This window comes from Centrocercus urophasianus, unplaced genomic scaffold (assembly GCF_019232065.1).
Source record: "Centrocercus urophasianus isolate 14NV4802_14NV808 unplaced genomic scaffold, USGS_Curo_1.0 seq_30, whole genome shotgun sequence".
Classification (NCBI taxonomy): domain Eukaryota; kingdom Metazoa; phylum Chordata; class Aves; order Galliformes; family Phasianidae; genus Centrocercus; species Centrocercus urophasianus.
Window position 1 is genome coordinate 11,234,402 of NW_024884867.1, and position 20,767 is coordinate 11,255,168.

At 41.6% G+C, this 20,767-nt stretch overlaps 1 protein-coding gene across 1 annotated transcript; it reads right to left on the bottom strand.

The window, feature by feature from the left end:
- Positions 1-336: 336 nt before the first annotated feature.
- DGCR8 (DGCR8 microprocessor complex subunit) lies at positions 337-18,167 on the bottom strand. Its single transcript, XM_042828611.1, has 14 exons — positions 18,053-18,167; positions 13,624-14,633; positions 13,019-13,181; positions 11,636-11,778; positions 10,653-10,935; positions 10,022-10,219; positions 8,776-8,877; positions 7,646-7,744; positions 6,334-6,416; positions 5,969-6,069; positions 5,400-5,506; positions 5,065-5,192; positions 4,547-4,660; positions 337-4,184 (listed from the first exon to the last, which is right to left on the bottom strand). Exons 2-14 carry the CDS (start codon positions 14,344-14,346, stop codon positions 4,101-4,103), a joined length of 2,328 nt encoding a protein of 775 aa, XP_042684545.1. The 5' UTR covers positions 14,347-14,633; positions 18,053-18,167; the 3' UTR covers positions 337-4,100.
- Between the last annotated feature and the right edge of the window lie 2,600 nt (positions 18,168-20,767).

The following is a 20,767-nucleotide window of genomic DNA, read 5'->3' on the forward strand; positions in this document are numbered from 1 at the left end:
CTTATTTATTGGTTTAATTGTATCCTATTAGGCTAAATCCAGCTTTTCTCAGCCTGCCTTGGGGGAAATTGGGTGTGTGAATATACAGAGTGGCCTCTGGTTGAGACGTAGCATTAAGTTGTTGTTCTGCATGACGTGGAAGCAGCTGGAAGCTGGGTGGAATGGTGATGCACCACACCGTGCCAAAGGCTGCGCCCTGTATCAGGGAGCGCTTGCTGCTTAACAGCAGTGACTGAGGAGTCTAGGTTCTATTTCAAAATACCTTGAGGAAGCAAGGAAGCAACGTTCCTTTTCCTGAATATGCTTATGTTACCACAATACTGATCACACTGCAGCACTTTATAATATCAAACTTTATTGCTCAAAACTAATTGTCTGAAAAATACACATGTAGTACTCAAAGACCAAACACAGAGGCTTATATGATTGTGCAGAAAAAAGCAAGCAGAGGCTCAGTGAAAATGAGGCTTTATAGTTGTACCAATTCAGCACTGGCATCAAGCAACTGCACCCACTACAATTCATACAGCAACCTTTGTTATCTACTTGGGCATTAAGAACGATTTTCTTTCCCCTCCCCCCCTTTCCCTTCTCAGATACACATCAGAATACTGTAACTGAACATTTTATTTGGTTAAGAACAGCATGGCTTCTTGCACTTCGCCTTTCTTCCTGGGGCAAGTTAGGCAGCTACCGCTTCCTGAATTTTACTCCAGAACCAAAGTACAGTCTAGAGAATTATTAAGATAAATCATGCTTTTAAATACTTAGATGTTAAAAATATATTAGTATAAAGCCTAACAGCAGCGCAGGAAAGTGGAAGCTCACATACAATAGTTAAGTTTATGCATAATAGTCTCTCCAAACATCTGAGTACCCAACTACTGGGTCAGTTTTGTTTCTAATAAATATTTAAGAAAAAGCTGAACGACTGGTGTTCAAATAGGTAGCATCTGTCTGGTCACTGCAAGTCACAGTCAGTTCTCCATCAGTACCGTGATGAGCGGAACGCACACTGACCCTTACAGTCCATAAACCACACGCTGTTGAGTAGCACGTAATATGCAGAGCAAAAACTGTAACTCCCAGAGGGAACAGTTCTTAAAAATACACTCCGTTCCTATAAAAATACCCCCATCCTCCTCTGTGTACAGAAGGGATAAAGAACGAACATCAGTGACAAAAGCAGCAGTTGATTTTATGCATTCGTACAATCAAGATCTAAACCTTTACAGCCAGTTACCTAGGAAACACACAAGTTACAATACAAATTTCGGATACATCTCGAGTCACACTGTAAGTGTTCATGCAGAAGCTGAAGTTAATGCGATGATCTATCCTCTATCAAGCAGCTCGTGCTTATGTGCAAATGCAAGACTGTTACGCTCCAAACAATAGTAAACATTAAAACACAAGAATACTTCACAATGACAATTAACAGCAGTTAAGTTGTTTGTTCCAGCAGTTATTGCGCTATTTTCTGGACATCTCTCCAGTTAGAGGCTGCAGCAAGGTCTAATACCATCTTTTTTGTTGTTTTTTTTTTTGTTGTTTAGAATGCATAATATACGTTCTAGGCTTTGGTTCACAATGAAATCTGTGGATGTTTTAATTAAGGGCAGCGGTCACCTTGTGATCTGATGGTGGCAGACTGAGGTAATACAGCAATCCTCTTAAAAGGAACAAAATCAAATTTGTAAGTGAGGCATCTACGGATATTCTGCAGGTGACCTGCAAAGACACTGACATTCTGATCTCAGAACAACAAAGGATCTGCCAGGGTGATTTGTCTGTTACAGTGCTGTCCACATACAGGTATTCTGCTGAAAACACACAAGCTGAAGTACAGCCTGCCTACTGCAGTAACACACTGAGGCATAGGAGAATAAGCCCTGTCTGTATGAAAAAAATAAATCAAGAGACAAACAGTAATCCCTGCTTGTCAGCACTGCACCAATATTACATACCTTCCAAAGAAAGATGGAGATTGGTTAAAGCTACGCTGCTAAAATAAAAAAAAAAAGCAGCAGAGGCAGTATTTTGTTTTTGCTTTTTCAGATAGGCCACTTTAAATCCTAGTTTCTGTATGGTCTTCCAACTACCCGTATCCTGTTAGCACAGGTTTACAGCTTGTGGAACAGAAGCTAAACAGAATCATCAACAGTGAGCGAATCTGTATTTGCAGAGCTCTGAGCGTGCACTGGAACAGAGACAGGCGAGGCTCTGCGGTCCTGTTTGACCTCAGGCATCATAAGCCACATAATGAGAACAACAGCTTCAGTAAAAACTAAAATCCTTGCAATTCCAAAATAACAGGTGTGATATTAAAAGGAGGTCTGACAGTACTGATGCCAATATTGTTCAAATCCAGTAGGCACAATGTTCACTATGCTGCAGCATTCTACACACAACACGGTATTAAACAATCAAATAAAGGAAAAAAGCCCCCGAACGATCCAAGAACATTCCTCATCACCCCTCCCCACCCCAAGCCCCAGCCTGCTGTCCAGATAAGTACCAGGAACTGCAGCCATCAGAAAACCGACCCCTTCCACTCTGGCAGGAACGTAAATGAGAGCAGGACAGCTCTTGGGAAAGTGGTCGAGGCCCTGCCCCCCATTTGCTTCTTTCCTATTCTTCAGAGCAGTCCAAAGAACCCACAGGAATGGTTCTAAGAGAAGGCGAACTGCAGTCACCCAGTAAATAACAGCAAAGGAAGAACCCTCACACAGCAGTACGTGCGCTGCAGCCACAGCTGTGTCTTCTGTGCTAAACATCACCGAGCCTCAGCAGCACAGAGCACTGCCTGGTCACCAGGGCTGCACTCGATAGCAGTTGCATATTGGTGGTTTTCCTATCCCTCCACACAACTGGTCATGGTCTCACATTCTACTCATTACTGCGTCATATTTTGAATCTACATTCTAGTTTTCATTGCAGAAGTTACGCTCTCTCCTCAAACACTAAAAATGCAATTACAAGTAAAAACAAAGCTTCTTAAAAAAAAAACTAAATTGCTGCAGTTAGTTCAGATTTCTCAGGGTTTTCTTTAGTCTTTCTTTTCTTTGTTGTTTTCAAAACTTTTTGATTTTAAGCTGCAAGTTAAGACTTAATTTGTCAGGTCAGATGTATTCTGACTCCAAACAAATGAGAAACTTCTTTCTTGTTGGGAGAAGGGAGTGGGACGTCTTTAAACACTGCATTGGCAAAATGTTTTCAGACTGTCAACTATCTTCAGTTACAGTTTGGCTCCAAGCTTTGAAAACAGCCTTTGAAATTCCTGTTTTCACTTTAATCTGATAAGCAGGGCCTCATTTTCCCCTTTCAACTATCAGTAAACTAACATTGGCTCGTTTTCAATTAACATAAAACACAATTTCGAATATCCAGCCTGTTGCTCTTAACACTACCAGGTATACTTGTTCTTTTCAAGTAGTATTAAAAAAAAAAAAAAGTCTGCATACTGCGATCTTGAATAATTAAGCCTGGCAGGAGACAAAATAAAACAGAAGAAACAGCATTACTGGCCTAATCCTATGGCGTTAGGAACATTGCTCATCATTTTCATGTATTTGCCACCAAAGTGTCTTATCAGTGCATATTATTATGTGCTGAAATGCAACAAGACTTTACATAAAAACAGTTTTAGGCATGTTCATACAAGACACGTACATATATTTCTTTTATATATACATATATATGTGTGTGTGTGTATATATATAGTATCAGCTTTAACCTGTATATAGATATTCTGAATTTCATCCTTAAAACGCATCCATTTCAAACAACACGGATGATTTTCAAGGAAAAAGTGCTTGCTTGACCGTGTCCTGTGTGAACATGCCCGTCCTCTGTGCATCTTGCCCAAGCAGAGATCGTTATGATCAAACCTTGACACGTTACGTATCGTATCTCAGAGGTATAAAAAAAAGAAAGAAAAAAAGTAATATTGCCCTGATGATGCAAAAAGAACAATGCATAACTGAAGCAGCTTGGATTTTAAAAGTTATCTTGCATTCTGCAGCAAACAGATTTCAAATCGTCGTTGGAAATCTAGCTCCTCCATTTGTGTTATTGCTCCCCACTTGGAAATCCTCCCTTCAGACATCAACAGTGCACAGCGGCTCGCTGCCCGGCTGGGCCGATTCCACAATCGTCATCTTGGGCTTCTTGCGCGTCTCCTCCTTAGCAACACAAACACAAAACACCGTGGAACAAAGCCGCCCCGCGGGCACGGAGGATACACAGCACTAAGGGAATACTTGTGCACAGCTGCAGCCAAACTTGTGTCAGTCTCTGCAGAAGGTTAATTTGTTCTAATGTTACACCGTTTACCAAAGTAAAACTAAGTAATAAATCCACTTAAAAATGGAGCATGAACATCTCTCTAAAAGCAGCCCTATTTAAATTTAAAAAAAGTAATGAACAGCTCGTTATGACATACTGCAGGAGACAGCACAAATGTCACAATTAGTAGGCCTGGCCTGTGGCATTTTTGTTTGTACATCAAAACCAAAATAGAACCAAAACAGGAGCATATACTCACTCTTTCTTGTGCCAGTTTTTTCATTTCTTCCTGTAACTTGTTCAGGATGTGCAGATTTGGCTTGTTCTTTTTGGCATACTGCTGAAGCTCTATCACACTTTTATCAGAGGTCTCCTGTTCAACAAGACCATAAGTAACAACAGATGAGCTGCTTTGATTTAAAAATACACACACACTCACATGAGAAATTTTCTCTCTGACAGCTGTTTTCTTAAGACAGATTTACATCAGCTAGTTTCGTATCACGTAGGTTAGATAGTTTCTGTCTGGCAGTACGAGATTGACAGGATTGCCAGGGAAAGCATCGCACTGTGGCAGGAGCAAGGTTTGAGGTTCATCAATTTGGAAGAATTGAGACCTGCTCACCAAATGCACACTGCCCTGCTCACGACAGGGAGCAAACAGATGATGCTGAGATAGATGCCACCAGTTTTTTTCTAATTAAATTAAAAACCAACAACAGAACATAGAAAAATACAGTCACAACATAGATCACAATTAAAGGAAATCATCTTCACCTGTTTGACCATCTTGCTACTCTCTCTACCATACATACGCAAAAGAGAGCCCCAATTTTTCACATGTGGATGCAGTAGCTGTAGGATTTTCTGTGAAGCTAATTGTTTCCCCACTCTTTTATTTTTGCCTGTAAAAATAACCATGAAAACGTGTCACACCGATACTTTACACAGTTAAACACCAAGTTGACTTGTGCTATTCAAAGCTGAGACACCAGAAAAGAGTAGAATAATAATAGAACAAGTTAGGTAACTGAACAAATGCCTGCAAAATGGATAATAGAGAACAGGAAGAAAAGGAAGGTATCAGAGGTCACACTAGGTGCTGTACTTACACCAGCCTCGCACTGTGTGCTTGCCACAAGTCATGACATATTCACTCTTCTGATTTTTACCAGGAATCACTTCAAATTTTATGGATGTGTCACCCATTCCATGGTTTCTTGAGCACAATGAATAAATAAACCAACATCATACGCTAAGTACAATTGCAAATAAACAAAGTAATTACAGTTATCTTTGTCAGTAATTGCTGTGGTCTTAGATACAGCAATAATAAACTTTAAGACATTAGTTAATAGGGAGTTATTGTTTAAATATGTGACTTGACTTGCATGAGAAGAGAACCCCACATAAAGGAAAAACAAGTCTATGTCCCACGATTATATCCTAACCTGAGAATTTTCTCCAGAGAAGCAAACCCACAAAATACCAGATCATGAAAGACACAGATAACAGTTCAGTCCAACCAGCTCTCTTACAGGCAGGCAGTGAGAGCAGTAAGCTCGGCCAGCCTGCAAGTGTCCTTAGGTTACTGAGGGACACCGGGCAGCAGCATCCAAGCAAACCCTGTGCCCTGCCTCAAACATGTGTACAGAACAGAGTCCTCATGCTGCAGCCTTACCTTTTAAGGCACTCATGGAGAATCTGATATGGAGACAAGAGCCCAGCTTTGCTGGTCAGTTCATATACCCGTGAGTCCTCAATACTGATATGGTTAAAATACTACAAAGGAATTGAAAAGAGGTATAAAAGTTTTTGTGCAAATCAAACTCAAATACTGTTCTAAATGATCGCCTCTCCTGTGTTACATCAAACAAACGTCGTTACTCTGCACCAAAAAGTATTTTTAAGTGCAAAAACATCTTTATCAACATCATTAAAATTGGCACCCAACTCAGAAAACAAGGCTATGGATTTTTCCACACTGAAAACGTATTTAAAAACTGAGACTCCAGTAATCACAGCCATCAGGCAAGAAGCTGGTACCTCAAGTTCTTCACTGTCTTTGGGCTTCTCTTCAGAGGTTTGCTTAACAAAGTCAGGAATAAGGATTTCCAGTGTAGCTCGAGCTGCAGAAAATGATTTGATGTTGTGATTAGCTTTATTTTAAAAGACAACCATGAACAGAAGCAGAATGAAACCGAATTTAAGCAAGCCTCCCACTTCCCCTGGAGATCACCAAACATCCTAGAGAACAACTGAAAGGTAAGACGAGCATCTCACTCATCCCGTTGCAACCAGCACATCCACTTGAACATAGGATTGCTTGTCTTAAAAAGCACAAGTTGGTAAGAAACATCCCACAACTATTAAACTGCACTAAAAAACTGTTTTTTTGCACAAGCTTATAAAAGGAGAACGAAACACAAATCTCATTCTCACATCAAGCTATGCCCCCATAGGGCCTAAAATACAAGAAATACATCATCATCCCTTCACTGTTACAGCAGAACCTTACAATTGCACCTCTAGGGCACTTGCTATTTGCCTGTTATCTGCACAAAACACCTTTTTTTCATGCACAAACAATTGTGTGGTGGCTTTTTATATTTCAGCCACATTAACAAATTTCACCAAAGCATGAGGTCCCACACCACGTGTGCACGATACACCTCCAAACACTGACACTGTGCTGAACACATCACAGTCTGGAGATGGGAAGAAGTTCTAACATGCAAGACATTTCCCTTTAGTTATTCACTATATACATAGTTCTAACTGTCTGTTATTAATATGACTGATTTTATCTGTAACAGAGATCATTACTTGGAAATCAGTGTAAGTAACAATACAGGTCAGTGCAATATCACTAGAAAGGGAACTAGCTCAACCAGAAGCTTAGAGGTTTTGTTGTTTGCTCTTTTCAGTTTTGTTTTGGTTGTGTTTCGATTGTTGCTCTTTTTAGAGAGAGGTTAAGACTTAAATTGCACTAAAATTCACGAGGTAGGCGTTCATACAGCAGGGGACTGCAGGAGGAGGAGTTGGACCAGATGACCTCTGAAGGTCCCTTCCAACTTCAAGGATTCTGTGATTCTGAATTATAAAAAAAGCAGCATGTACAGCTGGTGAGATAACTGGAAACAGACGCTCTTACAGCTTATCAGCACAAATCAGAAATTAACTTTGAGTTTCTTCATGGTTTTCTATCCCAGCACATTGTGGAACTTCGGGAAGCACGTTTCATAAATGATTATCAAAGTGATTCCTACTTCCTACTGCAAATATGGTCATCTTCAAAACAGAAATGCAAACAGACAAACAATTCAGCAGTTGGCATTAAGAAAGAAAGAACCGTTACCAGCTTTATTCTTGGCAAGCTTTTTGCTGCTGGCAGTTCCTGCCCCGTAAGTTACTCCATCAATAATCACCGAGGCTCCGAAAGGCTCACTTGGGTTCTCTGAAAACAGAGAGGAGAAAATGAAAGCTTTCCAGGAGTCCCCACTTATAACAGCCACATACATGAAATACCACTATTCTCAGTGTTTGTTTTCCTCATTCAACTTCAAGTGGGATGGATGCTGCACACTATTCAGAGACTGAACACTCCAGCACACAAAATCCTAATGGTTTCCACTAACACACACTTCCCACCACATGCACTTCATTCTTCCCAACAAAGAATTTCTCCAGTTTAGGAAGTGGTTTAAGATCTGCCAGAGTTCAAATGTTAATTCCAAAGGCTTTTCGCATCACTACTACAGTGCAAACTCAATATGCTGATGTTAAAAAATCATTACCTAGTGATTACATTACCTAATGCATTTCTAAGACCAGAAACTATAGCAGCACACTGACCTAAGGCCCCTGACTTAATTCTTTGGATGCTACCTGCAGGGCATAAAATACCAGTAACAGTATCACACTCCTATCATTTTCCAGAGAATGAAGAAATGCCAGCCAACCAAGTGCCTTAATGCTATAAATTCTGTTGCTATAAAGCAAAACCCACAAGGAACACGCACTACGTAAACCAGAGCAGAACAATCCCACAAAAATACTGCAGCTTTAAGAGAGTACAAACATCTCTGCAGAAACCTCTCATTCTTAAATGCCTCCTAATCAAGTGCCTACAACTAAATTCCATCGTTTGTCTTCAATCAGATTTTCAGGACATTACTGACACAGAAATTAAGCAAATATTAGTTGTTCACAACCAGTACATTTCCATGATGTACCCTTTTAAATACAACTAAGTTACTCCCATGCATTTTCACTTAGTATTGGTTTTTGCTTGGAAAAAAATACACCTGTTATTTTAAACAGGTCCTTGTTTGAGATGCGTGGAAAACATTTCCTAGCTAGAATGTGGCTCACAGCAGACTCTCCAGACATCCTCTAGGAAAAACATCCATTGTTTGGTTTTATTTCACTATGAGAGAAGCTCTTCACAACAGCACTGTGCTCAGTTTGAAACCATGACAGACTTACCACATTCAAAGAAATTGTAAACAGGGCGAACCTTTAGGACTCGTTGCATATATTCATGCAGTATGCAAACTTCAGATTTCCCATTGGGATTAATGACAAATTCTACAAAAAAAAAAAAGAGAGGGAAAGGAAAACAACAGCTAGTTTTGGTCTTAAGGAAAAAACTGCTATGAGAAACAAAGCATTAAATGGCAAACTGCAAGGGAGAATTGCTGCTCAAATTATATGCAAGGTGTTTTAAGACTACCTGCAACAAATAATGCACATCACGTTCCACTCATCTCATTTATGTGTTTCAAGAATAGAAGCAAGAGCTCCCACCTTTTAGCTCATCATTAATTTCAACTGGCAAACGCTTCAGTTTTACACCTGATCCCTCACTTGACACTTCAGAAAAATAACTCCACTAGATCATCTTCTAGGTACTTCTGCAGCAGCCTGTTACAGCTCCTCCTAACCAGCTTATGTCCAACTCTCACTAACAGGCACAGAAAGAAGCTGGTTTTATAATGCAAGGGTAAACTATGAAGTATGGACGGAATAGTTAAAAAAATATGCTTTGAAACAAAGCAAAAAACCCACAGAAGCAATTCATGAACAACCACAGTTTGAAATTCTCCTGCTCTGCTCAGATAGGAGGAAATGGTCAATTTTTCAGTTTTAATTCTGCTGAAGAAAAAGCGCCCACAGACATGACAGCCAACAAAACAAGAATAAAAACCACCAGTATGGGCCTTTTGAACGCTGGACTGCAGTTAAACACATCCACACAGCCAACACAGGTGAGAGAAGATTCCCCCAGCTTCTCATCAGACAAAAATCTGCTCCTTAGCAAAGGATACATAACCGCACAGAGTTCTTTCCTGTTTCCATCTAAGTGGTTTAAAACTGTATTTTAACTTACAGGTTTTAATCTGGATCAATCTGGCTTTTGTAACCAGTCCCTAATTTGGGACAGGTATGAACTGGTGTAAAACTAAGAAGGCAGGAGCAACCAGAGATGGGCTGGAGGGTTTTCCATAAACACCAACAGTAACAAGTGGGAGATGGTGGATCCAGCTACCAGGACTAAAGCCCTAAACAAAAGTTCTTGTTAGATAGCATTTTTCCCTTTACTGTATTGTATGGTGAGTTCAGGAACATACAATTCTGCAACAAGGAACAAGCGGATTCTTTTTCTTTTTTCCCCCTAAAGAAGCTTGGAACTTCCACACCAGACATTTAATCTCTCAGTACATGAACTAACCTTTCTTTGTGGGTGCATCTTGCACAGACAAGGTGATGAGTTTCTGGTTGGCAGGCAGAATAGGCCGCTCAGATTCTGCCTGCTTCCGCTTCATCTCACGATTGAATTGCCGTCTCTCAGCCCAGGTTCTGAATTTTTTTACAGTAACTTGTTCAAAGTCAAAACGCTTCTCAAGGTAGCGTCTAAAATCTTCCAGATCTAAGAAGCAAGCAGGTTACTACAGCTGACTATATGGAAAAAAACCACCAATGCACAAAGATGCACAAAAAATACATAGCAGTGACAACTGAGATTGATAGAACTGAGTCTCAGACTGATTTACAACTTTAGTGGATGAAATACCCCCAGTCTTCCACATTTTTGTGTGTAAAGTTTGCATATCATCTCTCAGATGTGCAGCAGAATTCCTAGTGTATGTTTCCCTTCCTGTTACAATCAAAATTCCCTTTTAAAACTGGTCCTATTTTTTTTTCAGATCTCTGCCTAAGAAAAAACAGCGCAGAAAGACAACTTACCAGATGATCTCAGGCAGGGTTTGACTCAACTGCCACACCAGGAATAACAGAAAAACGTGCCAAATGCCATTAACCCAACGCCAGCCAAGAAAGAGAGTCCCAGTTCCCATACCTACCTACAGATTCATCTTTACATACTTCAACTTTGGCCTTAACTTGTCCTAAGGCTCCTTGTGCTGCATCTCCCCCTGAGGTGTCTTTTTCATCTAAAGGCCCAGAATCAGCAGCAGTGGAATCTGGTTCTTCTGTTTGGCAGTCCAGTTCTGAAGACTTATCTAAGTGCTTTATGGGTGATACTTCCCCATTTGGGGTTATGTCATTATTTTGTTCCCTTTCCTCATTTTCCTTCATTTTTTTATAATGCAAGCAGGGAATGCTACTAAGGGGAGGATCATGTTTCTGCAAATATAAAATAATACAGTTTCAGTACGTCGAGGTAACCAAAAGCAAATCCAAAACTCACCAGATGTAGTCAAGATGGAAGCTAGAGTTATTCAGTCTAATCTCAGCTTGCTCTTTGGTTAGCAATCTGATCCCATTCAAACCTTCGCACGTTCATTAGTATGGCATCCTGGCACTACGTTAATACTGACAGTAACCTTCACAGGGTGTTTCCCACTTTAAGTCCAAACTACATTCTGGCTGATTTCAAGCAAACATTACATGCTTTCATAAAATCCCTTGAGCCTTCTTGGGGTTTAAATCCACAATATTAAACTCAGTCTCTACCTATTCCTTTGGGTTATGAATGTCACAGACCTATTTCTGTAAGTGGACCATGAAACACATCTCAGACTAGTTTATGGCTACAGATAAACAATCTGAATGTATTTCATGGTGGAATAAAATTAATGTTTTGCAGTCGTATTCTAGAAAAAGAAGGCACAAAACAAGACCACCTCTTTTGCTTTAACTGACCAAACTCATTATCAACAACTGAAAAACAAAGCATAAGAAAAGTCGCATCATACTTCAGAAATAGAGTAGTTTATTTCTCAAGTACTGTAACAATCCTGCTCAAGAAGAAAAAATATTCAACCGTTTAAAGGAATAAATCTTATTTTTAAATATCAGTACAGAAATAATTGACAGTATTTACCCTTATGCTTCCTGTTCCCAAGAAATAAGGTCTAGACCAGGTAACAACTCTAGATTCTCTGTGCAGATATACAGGAATGCCTGAGTTATGGAATGTCATGATCCATCCATCTGGTAACGGCTCCGTAGGAGGGCGGCCACGACCTTTAAAGCAAAGAACAGCTTTAGACCTGGAGTAGTTCATTGTTCAATAGACAATGAATTGTGGCCTGCCCCCAAACTGCGAATCACCAAGCACTGTTTGTATCCAGTCTTCTGCAGTGTTGTCTTCTACCCTTCTCAGGCACTCAAACAAGGGATAGGTGGCCACTGATCCCTTGGTTTGTGCAACTGGGTAAGATTTCTTGTGATTTCAGTCTCTCACTGCTCTATTTCCATGCAGCTTTTTCTCTGATTGAAAGTCTATCAGACTTAAGGAAGCAGTTTGAAATAAAACCTTTCGTTATATTTTTCAATAGGAGTACAATACAAACCAAAATCAAGTCTACAAGGCCTTCTACTTAAATATCTTAGCCATGAAAAATGCTGCTGCTTCCACAAAACATGAGTGAAATTATTCATGTAGTAAGCCAGTATTGAGACATATACAGCACAAAGGAATAACACTGCAGTAAAACGCTTGCGCTCACATTCAAGACAATATGTGGTTTTACTTATTTCTACTTTAGACACTGGAGAACAGTGTCACTGCTTTCTACATCAGAAATGAACAAAACAGACTCCCTTTAGCTGTGACACCTGTGCTGATGTTAAGCTTTGGAGGGAAGAAGTGCTTGGTTTCTTACTTCAGAGCACAGCGTTCGACAGCTTTGCTCTTCTAGAACAGGTTTAAGGCTTGATTCTGATACAAACTGCTTCCAGTTATGTTCTTGTGGACTGGGTGGCATTCTCAACTCTTTATTTCTACTTGTTGGTAACACACTATGAACACCTTGATAAATGCAAGTCATGGGCTTTAGCAATAGCTTGCCTGGTATTGCAAGCATTAAGACTGCACATGTACATTTCAACAAAAGAAGCGAGTTAATGGCAGTAGGAAGAATTCCACAACCAGCCTTCAACTCTTTCACAGTATCAGAAAAGCCAGATCCTTGTTCACTTACCTGCTACTGAGGTGAAAGTCTTTCTCATTTTCCACATATCCATGCACCAAAACACATTTTCATCACAAACAACAGATGAAGACAACAAGCACGCCCAAACATCGCCTTTCATGTTCAGCAGTACGAAAAAAATCATCTGATACGAAGAAGCCTCCAAACAAGACTGTGTACCACACTCACTACTTACCAAAATTGCTACCGAACTCAGATTTCCACAGATTTCCATTCAACACACCAACGTCACACAAAGCTTTATAAATATTAAACAAACGTTGACTTACTTTTAAGAACAGTTTTAATTTTGGTCATCATTGGCTGCACACTTGTTTCTCCATCAGACTGGTGATCACTTTCAGCCCCATACTTCTCATTTTCTACTCTCCTCGTTTTGGGTGCACGAAGACCCTCTTCCAGCAGAGCATCCACATCATTATCAAAGTCATCCTGAAAGAGATGTCATCAGACACCGCCCTCCTGAGGTCTGCTAACTTCCCTTTCCCCTCGGAAAGAAAAAGCATACATTGTCCCTAAGTACTTCCACATAGAGAAGAACTAGAGATGTCCAATGATCCCAGTAAAATGACTGAAAAACAAGAAAGTTTTCATAAGTGAGTGTTTGCATTTTTTACGGTGAAGCAAGCTTTAGTGTGTAAGAAGCCTTTTTCATGTTATTTTTAAACTAAGCTATAGAAGATACCACACAACTCCGAAGATCCACCAAGAGAATTGTGAAAGCTTTCAGCCAAAATCCACCTTTAAAAATTCTGTATTTTTAACTCCAGCACTGCATGTTTCTAGGAGAGGCTGTCTTTAACAAACACCTTTGTGAGCTTTTTCCAACTACTTGGAATCCTCTAGCCCACCAAGAATCTCAGTATCTACTTACCTCATACGAGTAATTCATGGTTTCTTCATCCACTTTATCCCTTTGAACGATTGCTTTAGATGTGAACCCTCCTCCTTCTTCATCTATTTCCATCAAGTTGTCGGTAAAGTCTTCAAGCTCATCCAGAACTGCATATTCCACTCTCTTTTCCTGATCAACATCATTCTCATCATCCTTCTTGTCATCGTTTTCACCCCCTATACCTACAGCTTTACCATTACTACCACCGAAAGGACAAACATGCAAATCTCCATTGACATTATTAATACCAAAATCTGTATCTGCCTTATAATCCTGCTCAATTCCAGTGTACAGAACTTTCCTATCTTTGCTTTTGCAGCTTTCTGTAAAGCTAACGCTGATCTTTACATCTTTCAGTAACTTAAGATCTGGGGTGAACTTTCGAACTGAAGGTGCGTGACGAGCAGTTCTCGGGCTTTGGTCACTACTGTTAGGGTCTATTATAAGACGACTTTTGTAGCAGGCAGATCCCTTTGTGAGAAGCTGTGTTCTGCAGATACTGTGCGTGTCCCCAGCAGGGGTATCTGACTGTCCATCACCACCAGAGCCAACGTCCATTACCTCTGCGTCACTGGACGTTTGCAGGGGAGGTGGTGGAGGCTGTTCGTTAGGCGGCAGAGGTGGGGGACAAGTGTGATTCTCCACATTCATGTCTCTTGCAGGTTCTTTAGGGAGGGGTGGCACATTTTCGTATTTCTCCATCTTTTAAACTGTAAAACTACTGCTTTAAAAAAACACAATGCTTTCGATAAATGTTTAGATCTATATTCCTAACGTGCGTAAGTCCATCAGGGTTGGGTTATCATGTCCTATTCAATATGCAACACTGATGATTCAGTTAAGCTGACTACATTGTTCTTTTCATTAATGTAGACAGCTTTCAGAATCACTGTCTCAATTATTGGAAATCACAATGCATTCAGCTTAAATAGCTGAGGACTAAGACTGCATCTTCACTGGACAAGCAGGTCTCCTTTTCTTCTTTCAATCTACAAGAAAAAAAAACACATGTCACAGAAGAAAAATGGAAAGCGGTATCCCAGGCAAAAAGAAAAATAAGTTATTCCTTCCTGTAATACGTTCCAAGTAGAAAAAAGAACTACATTTTGCAGCAAAAACAAACAAACAAAAAAACACAAAAAACAAAATCCAACCAAACACAGATTATCTCAGTACTGTTCTGAATGAGGCTGAGATCAGGCTGTGTTACAACTTCTTGGTCTGTAAGTTGAGGTGCAAGAACTTGCTAACGCAGTTTACCTGCTTAATTAATTGACTATCCTGCTTGTTTAGCTACCAGGATATTAAGTGTAGGTATTTAGGGGCCCTCTTCCATTGCTTAAAATAACCTGGCATTCGAGCAATACTTACCCACACAGCAGACATGCAATACTGGCATGCTTTCAACATCTATGGTTCTTGGAAATGTGTGTCCTTTTGAAACTTACAGATATGTCTATGTTGCACTGAAGTGTTAACAGGAAACCTAACTTGCTAAAAACTCAGTGCAAATGTGGAAACACAAGGAAATAATCTTTACCTACCTAGCTAGCTCGGGCAGTCCTCTGATACTACCCCTGTGCTCTCTGCAGAAAAGGTGTCTTGTTATTACATTCAAGCACTATTAACAAGGAAACGCTTACTATCTTTTCCTTCTTGCTGACCCTGAAGTAATGAGTAGCATTACCAAATCACTGCCAGCCCGTACACATACTGCAGCCAAAGGAAGCACCAAACCAAGGCTGGTTTAAACTTGCTTTTGTATTCCTGGCCACAAACCTGCCCCATCCCCAGGGTAATGTAACAGAGTCCAGCAAATCTACTGTTACAGAGGGCTACAATAGAATTTGCTACAAAAGAAAGCCCCTCCAAAACAGGAAGAGGCAGAAGAGAAGTCCAATTCCCATCTGCTCTGCTGCAAACTGATATTTACAAGGTGCCCTTTATGTTAGAGGCTGGAGGAAAAGAAAAAAAAAAAAAGATTTTGATGAAAGAGAGAAAGGAGCAATACAGAATAGGACGTATGAGTCTATAGGTTAAAAACAGCCACGTGGAGCTTAGACAAGACAACCAGAAAGCCATGAAAACAGACTTAGCATATTAGGTTACAGGGCACTAGAAACAATACAAGCTAGCCCACCTATGGCCATGCTTAACCAACATGCCCTGAAAGACTTTTTATTCACCAAGACTCCACAGAAATACACCAACAGATCCCACATGGCCCTCTGAAAGATATTAGGAGCGTTATGGAGAGCTGCAACAGGCAGTGCAGAACAGCGAACAAACTCTGGATGAACTGCAGAAAATAAGAATTTTAAATGATGTTTTGCAGATCATCAACAAATGGAAACATTGCATTTTTCACTTAAGCTTACTCTTGTTCTAGCAGATCATCTGAAAAGGTTTCACTGTAAAAGTAACCCCCAAGAGATGGATACGTGGTGGACATTATGTAGCAAACTGTAAAGCACAGCTGGAGAACTTCCTCTTGGCTTGGTTGTTACAGATGTTATTTGGAGACAGAAAGAAAAACAAAACAAAGCCAAATAATGCCCTTCTTCTCAATCAGCACAGCAGGATCATGAAAGAAACACAGAGGAAACAGCACCTCTTTTCTAAGAGAAAACTAGAACGTTAGAATGTGTAACCAGCAAACTCCCACAACAGCACATATGGAGACTCACAAACAAGTTCAACAAAGAACACGTGGATACCTGCAGCTGCTCCTGGGAACAAGGAACAGCATATCACAGATTCTATCTTCCAAAAGTCATTTGATAAAGAAATTGGTTTCATCATCAGAAACTGCTTCCTTCATATCTTGTAGACGCCCCAAAAGGTAGAGTGGCTGCTTATTTGCTTCTGAAACACACAGCCTCCCTCCTCACAAGGCAACAACCACTTGAAAACCTACTATCTTGGTCAACCTCAGACCCTTTCTATTATCTACACCTGTATCTTTCTGATACGTACAGTAAAACGACATTGAATCATTAATTATGAACTGCCAAAAGAAAACAAAACCAGGGAAGTGGATTATTTTCATTAAATCTGCATAGGAAATCTCTGCAGAAGGATATTCAGTGGACTACTACTACATACATATTTCCTTCCACACTGCCAACTTTAGCACAGAAATATTCTGAAAAAAAAAAAAAAAAAAAAAAAAAGAAAACCACCAGCCATTTTGCGCAAGTCATCAAAGCAGTGCAAGAAAAGTCACTCAGTGGCCCAACAGTTACTGCCAGTACAAAATCCAGATAAGAATGAAGAACCTCTGTAGCACCATCCCATTTCAGAGCTAGCAGAATTACATAAATTGGGAAAAGTGCCATCAGAAAACAGCAGAGCGAGTGTGCTTTGAGAGCTTGCCCAGTTCTCAGGCAGAGTTTAGATGGCTGCAATTAATGGTGCAACATGGAAGGTAAGTTCATTTGTTCTTAAATCTGCAATTTAGGGCCTCAGAAGGAAGAAAAAAATATTCTTCAACTGCATTCCCAGAGGCTTCCTACTTGTAAAGGAAAACAGCACAATTAGGAACTAATTTCTCTTCTCACCCTTTTAAAAATAGCATCCTGGCAACAATCAGGAGACACCGCTCAGAAGAAGAAGGGTACTAACCTTTCAGCCGCAATTAGAAACGGGAACAGTTATGTTTAATCATCTAAACAGAAGGAAGAAGAGCCCCGCTCATAAAGGAAAAGTCAAAGACCGGACTGCGCCGCCCGCAAGGCACGAAGGGCACTGAAGGGACGAGATGCGCTCCGCCCGCTTTAGGAGGGATAATGAGGGGCCCATCCCCATCAGCTGAAAGCTGCAGAAACGAACGCGAAGCTTAAAGAAAAACGAGGTGCAAAACGGAAAGGCTGCTTTCTCAGGAGGGAAGAAGAAAGTTTAGAAGTTTTCGAGCCTAAACTTTCCAGAGACCGAATGAGGAAATTCAGAGAAAGCCCTCACGACGCTTCACAGAGAGCACGAGCGGCGGGAACGCGCGCAGCCGCACGGTGCAGCTCGGCAGGCCGCACCGCCCCATCCTCGCCGCCCCACAGCCCCCCGGGGCGGCCGGACGCGCAGCACGTGCTGCAAAGGGCCGTGCGGCCCGGGAGCGGCAGCGCTCAGCGCTCGAGGCCGCAGCCGAGGCCCCTCCGGCCCCAACGAGAACGCGGCGCTCCCGTCCCTCCTGCTGTTCTGAGCGCCGCCCGCAGCGAAGCGAGCGGAGGGGGGAGGGGGGAGAAGGCAACAAATGCCAACGCGCGGCTGCGGGGCGCCTGACGGCGGTGCCCGCCCGAACGGACGGCGGGCCGGGGCCGCCCCGCGGCCTGCGGGGACCGAAGGGTTACAGCCCTCCAGGCAGCTGGGCCCGCTCTCTCACGGCCTCCCTCTGCCCCACGAGGCCGGCACCCACCTGGGCCATCCCCGGCGCCCCGGTTTCTCCTCCGCGAAGGGGTGGTGGGAGGGCGAGCTCGGCCGCCTCACGAAAGCCGCCCCCTGCTCCGAGCCACCATCGCCTCGGCCGCCATCTTTAAATTCCTGCTCTGAGCGGCTCCGCGAGGGCGGGACTCTCCCCTCCGCTAGCCAATGGCGTCTCCCGTCTCATGCGTCTCCAATTTGAAATCCTGGTTACCATTGACAGATTCTCGAGCACGTTAAATAGTTCGACCAATAAGGACGCAAGAAGTGCACGCCCTTACGAAGCCAGACCAATGAAAGGGGGCAGGAGGCGGGACCGAGGCGGCGGGAGGGCGCGGCCGGCCGTGACGGGAGCGGGGCCCGGCCCGGTTCCTTTGTCCGCAGCCGCGCGGCCGTCAGTGCTTCGTGCGACCGGGGCGGGAAGCGGCGCGACCTGCGCTGAGGGGCTCCGGGGCGGGCTGTGGAAGGCCGTGCTGCAGGGGGCCGCAGCCGTGAAGCCTCCCAGCTCCGTTCAGACAATTCCCACAGCACGGGACGTGTCTCAGCTTTGTGTACCCTGCAGTGTGAGAGTCAGAAAGTCAGTCAGGAAGAATTAAAACACAGTGGTTTGAACGTCAAACAACTGCTACGTCAGCTTCCGCTGTGCAGCTGTTTTCACAGTCATAAAACTGAATTCCAGCAAAAATGCAACAGCTGATGCTTTGAGATGCTGCTAATGAAGGGAACAGCTCTCCCTTCCCTCGACAGGGCAAACAGTCGGTGCCACCAAAACAACGAAGAGTTCAGTAATGAAAAGTACTGCTGGCTTCCCAAGGAGTTCATAGGCTGCACGCAGTGCAGTAAGAATTAGGTGGGGTCAATGTTCCGTTCTCTGGCTGAATGTCAGTAACTGCAGTACGTGCTGTGCTGTTCCAACAGTTAAATCTACCGTAAGACAATTTTTAAACTCAGACTACACTACTGTAATTCTAGTAAAAAAAGATATTTGCCTTCCAAAGACATTCATGATAGAAAAATGAGTATGGCTTACCTTTAAAAACATACTTTAGGCACTAATCATTGAGGCACAAAAGAAATTTGAGGTGTAAAACAGATGTGGGTATTTTACAATATGTATTTTTAAGCAGATGGAAACTATAATGACCACATTAACGGAGCTGAGTCACTCTGGTTACAGCCTACAGCGTGCTGTTCTGCACTCAAAGATCTGGAGCTCTTTTTTTAAAAAAGATATCCTTAGTTAAGGTATTAAGATGCTGTTTAGTGTTAGCTTCTAATCTCTATGATATGCAGGTGACTGTATACAGTATTCACATTTCAGCTACATTGGACACTGAGGGGGAAGCAAATTGATCCAAGACTACCTGCAGCTCTGTAAAAATTAAGCTTTGAATTTCAGCATGGAGGTGCTTCCAAGCAGACCATTTTCCTGGCACCTGGACATATTGGGCCAGAGTACAAATGACTGAGCCTTGTCTACATCCAGGTAACACTCCAACTGCAGCTACATAAATTGGCAGCCTGCAACAGCTCTCAAACACAGAAAGTTAAATACAGTGCAATTAAAAATATAATCCACATGTCAAAATAATTACTTCATGTAAAACTATTTTTGTACATGAACTCAAAAATTGTTTTAAGATTTACTATTATATATTATATATTAAATTAAATATTAATATATTAAATATTATATTGCATGTAGTTACTATACATACACTTGTACACTCTAACTGAAAGGACAGCTAATTGCTTTGCAAATGAAATGCATTCAGTTGAGATGGGAAAATCAGAACACAGATAAATGCACGTGGCTAAGACCTTGGCTCTATGGTGACTTCCAACAGCCATTCACAAGTGAGCCAGCATACCAAGAGAAAAGCTTGCTTTCCCACTTTTTCTCTAAGAAGAATACTTTCTCATAAGGAGAGGTAAAAGCCCCAGTTATTGAATACTGGTTATAATGTTGTACTACAAGAAATGACACTATTGGCTCCACATATTCTCAGCTTATTATTTAATCTATCTTAATTAACACCTGAAAAGTGATGCGGTTTTCTTCACAGAGCAGAAGCAATCAATATGTTTACACCATCAGATAAGTTATTGACTACCGCTGGCTGCGTGCCCATCAGGGCTGAGATATCAGATGAGATCCACTGAATACACCTCCTCTGTCACTAGAGGACAGGCTTGTGAAGTACCTCACTGCTATCAGTATGTAGTGCTTTCCTCAGAGGGCACAGAGAACAAGCTCAAAACCAAGGTTTTATAAAAGTAGATCCAGAACGTTTTACTGAGAATATTTAAAAATACACTGATTACCAAATGTATGCTGAAGTCCCATCAATTTAGATTATATTAAATAAGGACTAAAACACTCTTAAGAGCCTACTTAAAGGCCAGCTTATATATTTGCTTGAGGTATTTTAAGTCACAGTTACATAATCATAACTGCAGAGACCAAGCATACAGTATCATTGCCTTTTGTATCACTTCTAGTAGCCAATCGTGTATATTTATCCAAAATAATTCAACGAAGTTCAAGTTGCATACATATCTAATAATCACATCCTCATTAGAAGATTTGCAACCCATGTCCAAGGCTTTTCTTTAGATTTAAAAACAAGCAAAAACCACAAAACACATCACCGAATGTCACTTCTAGCTTAAACTCTTCAGGAGAGAGATCAGAGCTTCACATGGACTT